We start from the raw sequence: 12147 nt of genomic DNA, 5'->3' as shown, positions 1-12147 counted from the left end.
CGCAAAAAAAAAAAACAAACAAAAAAAACAACTGGATATGTATGTGGAAAAAAATAAATGTCAATTCTTTACTGACACTATATACCAAAATTAAAATGGATTATAGACCTAAATGTAAAAGTTAAGAATTTAACACTTCTATGAGAAAACATAGGAGAAAATATTCACAAATTTGAGATAGGAAAAGATTTCTTAAATGGGATAGAAAAAGCACAAACTAGAAAAGAAAAAACTGAAACACTGCACTTTTCAAAATTTAAGACCTCTGTTCTTTTTTTTTTTAATTTTTTTTTATTAGTTTCTGCTTTATAACAAAGTGAATCGGTCATACATATACATCCGTTCCCACATCCCTTCCCTCATGCATCTCCCTCCCTCCCACCCTCCCCATCCCACCCCTCCAGGCGGTCACAAAGCACCGAGCTGATCTCCCCGTGCTCTGCGGCTGCTTCCCACTATCTATCTACCTCACGTTTAAGACCTCTGCTCTTTGAAAAATAACATTAATAAATGAAAAAACAAGCTATAAATGAAAGAAAATATTTGTAATTCATATATCTGTCAAAGGACTTCTACTTAGAATATAAAAAGAATTCTTAAAATAACATAAGACAACAAGACAATTAAAAGTTAGCAAAGATTTGAACAGACACTTTGCAAAGAAAATATCAATGTATGAATGGCCAATAAGAACATGAAAACATTCTCAATATCAAAAGTTTCCAGTGAAATGAAAATTAAACCCAAATAAGCTAGGACTACAGCCTCACTAGAATGGCTAAAATTAAACTGACTTACGATATTAAGGGTTATAGTGTAATGAGGATTCAGAGCAACTAGAATTTTCATACATTGCTGGTGGGAGTATAATATGGTATAACCACTTCAGAAAACAGCCAGACATAAAAAAGGACATACTGTATCCTACTTATATGAAACTTGAGAAAATACTAGTTTAATCTATTGTGACAGAAAGCAAATCAGCGGTTGCCAAGGGACAAGGTAGGGGGGGACATTTTTTGTAAAGAGACATATAAAGGGACTTTTTTGGATGATAGAAACGTTGCATAACTTAATAGTGGTGATGATTACATGGATGTATAAATGAAAACATATACTTTAAATGGGTAAATTAGTATATCTCAATAAAGTTGGGGTTTTTTTTGTTTATTTATTTATTTTTGGCTGCATTGGGTCTTCGTTGCTGGGTGTGGGCTTTCTCTATTTGCGGCGAGCAGGGGCTACTCTTGGTTGCGGTGCCTGGGCTTCTCATTGTGGTGGCTTCTATTATTGCAGAGCACAGGCTCTAGGTGCGTGGGCTTCAGTAGTTGTGGCACATGGGACCAGTAGTTATGGCTCACGGGCTCTAGAGCACAGGCTCAGTAATTGTGGCGCATGGGCTTGGTTGCTCTGCAGCATGTGGGATCTTCCTGGACCAGGGCTCGAACCCATGTCCCCTGCATTGGCAGGCAGATTCTTAACAACTGCACCATCAGGGAAGTCCCAATAAAGTTGGCTTTAAAGAATGTTTGGACTTGAGACATGAGATTTTGGAATAACCCTTATTTTTGCCCTCTCAATTGTCTTTATTCTATCACCCAAAGTTTTCAATCATACTATTTTAATAAAAAAGCACCTCACCCTATTTTTACCAAACTGTATTATGTTAAATGTCAGCCTTAATCACTGCCATTAATATCTTTTCATGTTCATTTTTTATTTCAGGAGTTATTAAAATATTATTTTAACTCTAATAAAGATAAAAATATTTTTTTATTAAGCACTTTCTATTTGCAAGCACTCTCCCAGACACTTTACATACATTTTTCCAAAGTCCTATAAATAATCCTGGAAGTTTAGCAACACTGCCTTTAATAAGGATAAGGGGCTTACACAAAACACAGAAGTATCTAGTCAATGATGGAATATGGAATCCAATTCCAGTCTGAGTCAGTGTTTTCACTGCAATAGCCACCACTCACTGATTATGGGCAGTATGATAACACTTAAAAGTGTAGACATACATTTTCTTCATTGCCTTAAGTAGTAGTTAAGTAATAGTAAGCATTAACTATTTCCACTAATGAATACAGTTTTCCTCAAGATTTTCCAAATGAAGTAAATCAAGATTTTTGTCGCAGTTTCTACTGTTCAATGCCAGAGGGTAAGTGTTTTAAAACGTAACTGACTCTATTGTTTAGTAATAATTACCTTCACTATCCAGGTCATCACTTTGAGCAAATACACTGTCAACATAAGACTCGGGAATGAAGGTCCATTCATCAAATTTATCAAGTATTTCTTCAGAAAAAGTCCCACTGCTGCCTGAGGCTGTTCCTTCTTCCACAGCACTTTTCATCTGATATCTGAGCACCATTCTTGCTAGGGTGGATCCTATATCTAAAAATAAAAAAATATACCAGCAACAATTTTTTTAACATCTTTATTGGAGTATAATTGCTCTACAATGTTGCGTTAGTCTCTTTATAACAAAGTGAATCTGCTATACATATACATACATCCCCATATCTCCTCCTCTGCTTTTCCCTCCCACCCTCCCTATCCCACCCCTCTAAGTGGTCACAAAGCACTGAGCTGATCTCCCTGTGCTATGCAGCTGCTTCCCACCAGCCATCCATTCTACATTGGGGAGTGTATATATGTCCATGCCATTCTCTCACTTCGTCCCAGCTTACCCTTCCCCCTCTTCATGTCCTCAAGTCCATTCTGTATATCTGCATCTTTATTCCTGTCCGGCCCCTAGGTTCTTCAGAATCTTTTTTTTTTTTTTTTAGATTCCATATATATGTGTTAGCATATGGTATTTGTTTTTCTCTTTCTGACTTACTTCACTCTGTATGACAGACTCTAGGTCCATCCACCTCACTACAAATAACTCAACTTTGTTTCTTTTTATGGCTGAGTAATATTCCATTGTATATATGTGCCACATCTTCTTTATCCATGTCCATCTGTCGATGGACACTTAGGTTGCTTCCATGTCCTGGCTATTGTAAATAGAGCTGCAATGAACATTGTGGTACATGACTCTTTTTGAATTATGTTTCTCTCTGGGTATACGCCCAGTAGTGGGATTGCTGGGTCGTATGGTAGTTCTATTTTTAGAAATCAATAATTATACAAGCATAAACATATATCATACCAAAGTTCCTTATATAGTCTCCTACTTCTAAGAGAATTTTTTATTCTTACTTCAAAGTCACTTTACAATCATGATACTGTATAAAGTAGCAGGCAATGAACTTGAATTTTTTTTAAATCATAAAAATTTACACAAAGCTTTGGTGGTGGTGACAAAACTGAACCTTTATGAAACTAACTTGATCCAGGAAAAGGTCTGGGCCTTGAAGCCAGACAGGCCTGTGCTCAAGTCACTTGCAAGTTATACAAGCTCCCTGAGTGTCAGTGTCCTCACTTGGGAAGTGAAGACAACAATATACACAGCATAGGATTATGGAAAAAATTAAAGAATATGTTGCATGTGAAGTTTTTAGCAAAACACTTAGAACACAGAAGATAATAAATGATATTCTTATTTTTATAAACTATTTGCTGAGTGATTCATTCTATTAGGAAATCTGATGAAATTTCAAAATTCTTCTTAACATTCTTCTTGCTATTTTACTGCATTTTATATTATGCTTTATTTTGAAAAAATAAGTTGGCAGAGTTCTCATTGTCCTACATATATCCTGGAAAATTTCTTCAAATATTACTCTCGTAACTCACATTACAACATGTGTGCATAACTCAAATAGTACCTGGAAAATGTTTTAAAGCTTTGAATTCAAAATATTCTTTACTCAGACCAGTTGTCAAAAAATTATGGCTATGCCCTCCAATCTCTCAAATGACATTATATTTTTTTAATTAGGTAAGACTTTTCAATACTTGTAAAAAACTTCATACAGAAACAAAAGAATACCCTGAATGTATATCTCCCTTCATACCTCTCCAAAGGCCCACAATTCCTCTCCATCAGAGATCAAAGATCAAAGTAGGCAGGTTGTTGGCATGAGACCAATTGAAGTGATAAAGCATGGACTCTAATCATATTTCATTAGTTTCCAAGGTCCCCAAGGGCAACCAGGCAACCCATTTCTGGATTTTTTTCTCAACATGGTCTTTTTACGTTTGAACACTTATGACTACCATATCCCAACTGTCTTTTCACCAATACTAGTATACTAAAAACACTGTTCTCTAACAGTGTCTTTTCCCTTAAGAATGCATTCTAGGGCTTCCCTGGTGGCGCAGTGGTTGAGAGTCCACCTGCCGATGCAGTGGACACGGGTTCGTGCCCCGGTCCGAGAGGATCCCACATGTTGTGGTGCGGCTGGGCCCGTGAGCCACGGCTGCTGAGCCTGTGCGTCCGAAGCCTGTGCTTCGCAACGGGAGAGGCCACAACAGTGAGAGGCCCGTGTACCGCAAAAAAAAAAAAAAAAAGAATGCATTCTAGGGACTTCCCTGGTGGCGCAGTGGCTAAGAATCCGCCTGCTAATGCAGGGAACATGGGTTTGAGCCCTGTCCCGGGAAGATCTCACATGCCGCGGAACAACTAAGCCCGTTTGCCACAAATACTGAGCCTGTGCTCTAGAGCCCAGGAGCCACAACTGCGGAGCCCGTGTGCCACAACTACTGAAGCCTGCGCACCTAGAGCCTGTGCTCCACAACAAGAGAAGCCACCGCAGTGAGAAGCCCATGCACCGCAATGGAGAGTAGCCCCCGCTCACCGCAACTAGAGAAAGCACGCACGCAGCAAGGAAGACCCAACACAGCCAAAAATAAATAAATGTATTAAAAAAAAAAAGAATGCATTCTATATCTGGACATTTGGATTGTTTTTCTCCCAATGAATGCAAAGCATTCCACTGAATGAACATACCATAATTAATTTGAATAGTTCCTTTTGGGGAATACTTAGGTTTTTCCCTAATTTTTTGTTATGAATAATATTTTAATGTGCATCCTTGAACATAATTTTTGTACACATTAAGAATGCCTGGGGCTTCCCTGGTGGCACAGTGGTTGAGAATCTGACTGCCAATGCAGGGGACACGGGTTCGAGCCCTGGTCTGGGAAGATCCCAAATGCCGTGGAGCCACTAGGCCCGTGAGCCACAACTACTGAGCCTGTGCATCTGGAGCTTGTGCTCCACAACAAGAGAGGCCGCGACAGTGAGAGGCCTGTGCACCGCGATGAAGAATGGCCCCCACTCGCTGCAACTAGAGAAAGACCACACACAGAAACGAAGACCCAACACAGCCAAAAAAATAAATAAATGAATAAATAAATAAAATTAAAAAAAAAAAGAATGCCTGTATCATGGATCCCTATCAGCATATTCCTGGGTCAAAAAAGGATGGGTGTACATTTAAAATATTAATGGATATTGCCAAATTTTCCTCAAAAGAGGAAGATTTGAATTCATATCTATAATGTGTGAAGTGCCTGTTTCCACATATGCTTATCAACATAATTTCTTACCGAATTTTATATTTGCCTATACTATATTTAATGAGCACTTACTATGTGAAAAGCGCTAGTATAGATGCTAAGGGTAACTGTCATCAATGTACTTAATGTATACAGGATCTATATTAACTTGAAATTACATCCTTAAGTGAAATGCGAAGTATACTAACTTGAAAATGCAAAGTATATATGTGTTTATGTTTCCATGCACATATTTTAATTCATATGTAAGCATACAAAAAGTCTAGGGAAAAAATCTACATTGATTACCTATAAGTGAAAAAATACATTGTTATTTTTTTCCTTAAGATTCTTATGTTTTTCTATTTGTAAATGCACATAGATGATTTTTATAATAAAAAATAAAATATGTAACAAAGAAAAAAACCTGACAGAAAGATCCCACTGTTTTGCTCTATCTTTATAAAATATGTATTTGCTGGCTCATAAAGAACTTAAATATAATGTCAGTTTCAAGCATTTCTTGACAAAAAAAAAAAAAAGATATCCAAGCCTTTACAATATTTTTGGCTTAAGTTGAACAAAACTGGAATGAAAACTAACTAAAAGATTAGTGATTTTTAAAAATACTACTAAAATTAAGACTTGTACAGACTTTTCCTGTTAATACTTACTTGTCTCTTTTCTTAAATTAGATGTCTTATCTGGAAATAGAGGACCAAGCCAAGAAGGTTCAATTTTTCCCATACAAAATCCTCCAAGGCAGATGCTATTATTGGCCAGATCCAGGGCAAGCCTCTTTAAGAGTAAGCTAATGATTTGGCTGTCGCCTTTCCCAATGCTGATTGTTAGAGCTTTCCGTACATCCTGCTCACGGGATCCACTATTCAGTAAAAGTTCTACCACTTTGGGACTGCTCGCTTTCTCACATACCTATTAAAGAAAAAGAGAAGGTAAGCATATTAACAACCTGTCATTTTTCCTTTTAAGAGACTGATAATCAAACTTGGTGTGATTTTTCCCTACATCCGTAAATTTAGAATGAAACAAAATAAGGCAAAACTCATCCTTGAAATAGATTAGGAAAATAAAATAATATTAGCACCACAAATATCAGAGCAGCATAAATCAAATAAATCTGCCACATGAGAGTCAGTTACCACGAAAAAGGCAACAAGATATGAAATAAAACTCATAGGCTTGAAGTCAGAATACCTGAGGCTCCAACAATTTACACGTTTCTCATACTTTCTGGACTTCTGTTTGCTCATTGGAAGAGATCTGGGAAACTAGTACCTTAACACAGTAAATGCTACTGCCCTGCCTTCATTTGTGACACAGAATAACTAAGTGTGAGTATAAATATTATACAATTTGCTAATGCCACATGCAAAGGACAGTCATCATTTACTTCTGGTTTTCCAGGACAAGAATGTTAATTTCCACAAAAACATATCTTGGCTCTCAGTTTTCTACCTTCTCCTGAATGTTACGTTTTCAGAGCATGTCCTCAAAGTGGGTTAGCATGCTAGCTGCTACAAAAACTAGAGTGACCATAGTAAGCATAGAGAAGCCTTAGCAACGTGCAGCGTAGCACACTGGCCCAACCCAGCAACAGGTTCTGAAAGGCAATGGAATGTGATGTTATCAACTAGAAGAACAAAGTCATAGATAATATAAATATTATATTCCAGGTACTGTGCTAACTTCTGTAAACACATGACCTCCAATCCTTATTTTTAAAAAACCTATGCCATAAAAATTATTACCCCCATTTTATAGATGAATATTTAGGAAAAATATGTGATTTGTCCAAACCCTTAGAGCTAGTCAATAAGAGACTTGGATTTGAAATCAAATCTGCTGGCTCCAAAGCCTGTGCTCCTTTCATGACCCAATATTAAGGATTAAAAAATAAAAGGAAAGAAGACCCTAAGATTCAGGGTACCAGGTCGGTGGAACAAGATGGTTGGGGAAAATTCCTGAATTCTTCAGAATTAAAGTGTGTCCAAGAGGTTTGAGGGGACAGTCCTGTGGTGTGATGGCACCAACTTAATGCCCACTGGTCTCCAGGATCACCAACCTTCAACCCATTCTCCCCAGAGCCACTACAGTACTTTTCTAGTCTCGATATGATCAGGTCATTAACCTATATTAAAATCTTCTAAAACCTTTCTGCTCCAGGACATTCCCCCAAATATGACATGCAATTTTTCAAACCTCATTACCTTCATTTATGCTATTTCTCTTGCCTCAAATATCTAATTCTGTTCTTCAGCCAGTAAAAAGACGTTCATTCTTGAAGGAATAGTTTTAAACTCTCTTGCACATTAAGTCCTTTCTATCAACTTCCCAGGCTACACACACCCTTCCTCCTCCTGATGACCATCCCATTTTGTTTAACATAGCACTTAGCACACTGAACTAGACATGCTTATCTGTTTTATAACTAGAATGAAAGGCACGGATGCTCCTGCAATTCAATTTGTACCTCTGTACCCTAGCACAATGCCTGAGGAATATAGTTAATTTAGCAAATTATTAAAATCCTTTAAGGGCCCACAGGAAATTTTAAAGGAAGGAAGGGAGGAAGGAAGGGAGGGAGGGAGGGAGGAAGAAAGGAAGGAAGGAAGGAAGGAAGAAAGGGAGGAAGGAAGGAAGGAGGAAGGGAGGAAGGGAGGAAGGAAGGAAGGAAGAAAGGGAGGAAGGAAGGAAGGAGGAAGGGAGGAAGGAGGAAGGGAGGAAGGGAGGAAGGAAGGAAGGAGGGAGGGAGGAAGGGAGGAAGGGAGGAAGGGAGGGGCCAAAAAACTCATTTCTTCTCTTGGAGCCCAGAAATCTTTTATCTCTAAATTATACCATTTACTGCCTACCTTGTATTAAGGTGATTTATGTTTTATCCTCCCCCATCTCCCAATAGACACTTTGAAACCATCTTGAAACAGGAAACTCCTTTTCTATTCTTTACTGACTATCTAGCACTGTGCTTTCCACAGAGAAGATGCTCAATACATTTTATAGCAGAATTTTCCTCAGGGGACCCGAGCTATCCAAGCTGATTTCAGGGATATGGTGCCATGAAGAGATAAATATATAAGAAACAGTATCAGACAAAAGAAATAAAATTATGAAATTCCAACTTCATGAGAAGGAAAAAAAATACTGCTCAGATACACACTGTTTTGTATTTTAATAATGAGGATAACTCAAATATAATCAAACTGTAATTTACTATCCTTTGCCATCTTGTCTCTCATATTCTAATTTATAAATAATTCAGCCCACAATCAAATCGTAATATTTCAAAGCAGCATTCAGGAATGAATGTACAACCCCCTCCTTCCACCACCACTATCATGAATCTGTTATGTAAACAAAAGATTAAAGCAGGCAGATTTTCCACTACTTACCTGTAGAGTGTCCTCAGGCAAGTTACTTAACCTTTCTGTGCCTCAATTCCTCTCCTGCATAATAGGATAATACTAGGACTTATTCCTAAGGTTGTTGTGAGGAGTTTATTAAGTAAAGGGCTCAGAGCAGGGCCCAGGTGATAATGAACACCACAGAAGTGTCTGCTATTATATTTATTCACAATTCATTATACTTGCTCTTCCCACCATGACTTGATGAGTCATCTTCAGGTCTCTATTCATGCATTTTCACACCCATTATTAATCCTCCATATTCTTCTCTACCAATCATGTACATTACATTATTATTACATTCACCTCAGAAAACCTAACAAGATTAACTCTGTCCTTGCTCTGAATAGTTCTTAATTATGCAGCATTGGTGCATGAATAGTCTTGATTATGTTACTTTGCACTGGTACAAAATAAGGTATCGATCTACCCACAATATTTAATCAACATTTATCATGTTAGATACAAATAATCTCTGACAACTAGGATAAATTCTTTACATTTAATACACCCATGGATGTAAAGATCTGATTTTAAGAAGAAAAGATATAAATAAGTACATTAAGTCCAAAAGAACTTGGGAAGAAGAACAAGGTAAAAAGCCTTTTGTATAGAAATATTTGGATAAATTGAGAGAAAAGTAGAAAGCACTCCCTGTGGGGAATGTAGAGTAATTGCACTCAAGTGATTTTAGGTATGTTGTTTCCCTAGGAAAAACCTGATGGGGAAGTTTCTTTTCAATCCAAGTAACATGAACTCAATGATCTCAAGATCACACAAAAGATAGACAATAAAAACATATTAAATTATTGAGGAAAATAATTTAATTATCTTTAATAACAGAGAAGCAACTATTTTTAATGTTGCTTGCTTAAATGAAATATGACTAATTTAAATAATTTGATTATGTATTTGGTTTTAATGCATAAATTAATTGTGCATGAAAATGAGTTACAGGTTCAGTTTCTTTTTAGGTAGATTGCTAATTAGTGCTAACTTAATCTTACAGTTGACAAATTGATTTGAATCCATAGGTGACTGGGAAATTAAATAAAGTAAGCCTTTAAAAGTAAATTATTGGAAAACATAGCACTCTGCTGGTTATTTAATAATGTATATTAAATCACTACATAATGGCTTTGTTGGAAATATTAAGTATCCAGAAAATATATGTAGTGCTTCCCGAATGCTATTATAAACGCTAAAATTTATAGAATGAAGACAAACTTGAAATAACATGTAATGCACTCTGATAAATACATACCAAATTCATACTGTATGTAAAGCAGTGAGTTAGATATTCTGAATGATACATAGATGAACCTTGTACATCTCTACTTTCACATAACTCACAAAATATAAAGAGGTGTACATAAACCGTCATGGACTTACACAAGAAGTAAATCTTTATTTTGTACGGAGGTCTGGGAGTGTGGGGAGGGCTTTATTGAGGACAAGGAATTTGGGTTAGATTTTGAAGGCAAAGCAGAAGAATTAGATAGATGTGTTTGCACAGTTCATGAGGGAAGGGAGAGAAGGGAAGCAGGCCCAGTGCCACACAACTGCAGGGTGGCCCCCAGCAGGGTTGTCAACGTGTACAGCACCCCAAAGCGTGCAGTACACAGACTACAGGGCCACATGTGGTAGCCCTGAGGGGAGAATTTTCTAGAGAGAGAAACTGAAAACAGAGAGGAAATAGCTGAAAGATGATCAAAACAAGATAAAACCATGTGTTGTATGGTGTGTGGCTGGAGAACGATTTGCACAGAGGTGCATAGTAGGAGACACATTTGAAAAGTTATTTATCAACTTAACAAGCTAGGTAGAAAAGTCAAATGAATGATTAGGTAAGAACACCTAAGGGACCTATGACCTCTGAAATTCTGTGAATTTAAACTCTACAAATCACAAGCATTTATTCAATAAACTGATAAATGCTGTAGTGTAGAATAATAGGACGTAGATAAGAGCTATACAATGGCAGAGTCAAATAACAGAAAAAAGACAAAAGTGAGTCCTTGAATATTTACCTGACAAATTAAAGAAGCTGCTTCTTTTGCTCGATTGGCATCCGCTCCCAACAGAAGCAAGCATTCAACCATGATGCTGTTATTCTGATCACATGCTCTCTCTAGCATCACACTTTTTAACTCATCATCCATAGCCAATTTTGCAAAGCACTTGCAACAAAGATTTAGAAACTAAAAAGAATGGAAGTGAGGATTAGAGTCAGCTAAATGTGTAACAGTCAGAATACAGGTGAAAAACATTGTACCTGTTGATCCTTTTGCTCCATGATGTTGGAGGACAACTGATGGAATATTACTGAATCAAAGGAATGATGCACCAGCAGCTTGGAAAAAGACACTGACAATTCCAGGACTGTCAAGATTGTCTGAAATCCCTGAAAGTGTGATCAAAAATAATAATAACAAAGCAATTGTAGACAAAAAATAAATAAATAATGTAAAAGAGAGACTGTATATGGTACTTAAAACCTTGGGTGTTCACTCAGCTAAGTAGATGTATTTATTAGGTTTGTACTTTAAAGCTATAAACCTTGAAACAATGAAACAAATAAACCTCACTCTCTCATTACTAAGAAATAAGCAAATGCACAGAGAATAAGATGCTAGTTAACAAACTATCATCTAGCAAAGCAGGAAAAATACCTAATACACCAAAATTTGCCTTTTAAAGATTCCCTGCCTGAAGCCATACCTACAGGTTGAAAGCCAGATACTAATCAGGATTAGAACAGCAGAGTCAGCAGTGCCACAAATCCAAATAGACCAGTGATGTGAACTGTTTATTACAAGATTGCAGATTAGGTTCTCTAGATAGCTTAGCATTTCCCCCAACATTTTTGTGCTATCTTCTGAAATTTTAATCTCAGACAAATGTGAGTTCCTAGATTTTATTCACATTGAGTGCATCTGAGAGAAGCTCTAAAGACACTCTGAGATTTACATCCTTGTAGCAAATCATTTATAAAGAACTGATCAGTACACCATTACTTTTTAGAACCACCCCAAGAGTTGTGAACTTCTGACTTGACTATTATATACCTTGGGTAAACTCACCAAAGATCAATTTAACTTTTAAATTTTTTATCTTTCTAGTATATATTAATGAAATCATCTAAATGTTAAAATTATTATTTTGAGCTCTTAAGATGCTGAGTTTCTACAAATGCTTCCTAATATTTGACGGGAGAAATAGTATTAATCTGTGCAGGTCTGAGAGGCATGTGGTCCACTAACCTCTAGAG

The 12147-nt window shown here is 36.8% G+C and overlaps 1 protein-coding gene across 1 annotated transcript in view; it reads right to left on the bottom strand.

The window, feature by feature from the left end:
- The window catches only part of LRRK2 (leucine rich repeat kinase 2), a gene marked incomplete at its 5' end in the record, with an annotated part of 147424 nt that overhangs the window by 86966 nt on the left and 48311 nt on the right, over nucleotides 1-12147 (bottom strand). Inside the window, 4 exons of the mRNA XM_079714150.1 lie at nucleotides 2212-2400; nucleotides 6132-6390; nucleotides 10907-11077; nucleotides 11152-11280. Of these exons, the coding sequence (XP_079570276.1) occupies nucleotides 2212-2400; nucleotides 6132-6390; nucleotides 10907-11077; nucleotides 11152-11280 (748 nt within the window). The remainder of the gene's footprint in view (nucleotides 1-2211; nucleotides 2401-6131; nucleotides 6391-10906; nucleotides 11078-11151; nucleotides 11281-12147) is intronic.

This window comes from Hyperoodon ampullatus (genome assembly GCF_949752795.1).
Source record: "Hyperoodon ampullatus genome assembly, chromosome: 11".
Classification (NCBI taxonomy): Eukaryota; Metazoa; Chordata; class Mammalia; order Artiodactyla; family Ziphiidae; genus Hyperoodon; species Hyperoodon ampullatus.
This window is presented reverse-complemented; position numbering and strand designations above follow the sequence as displayed.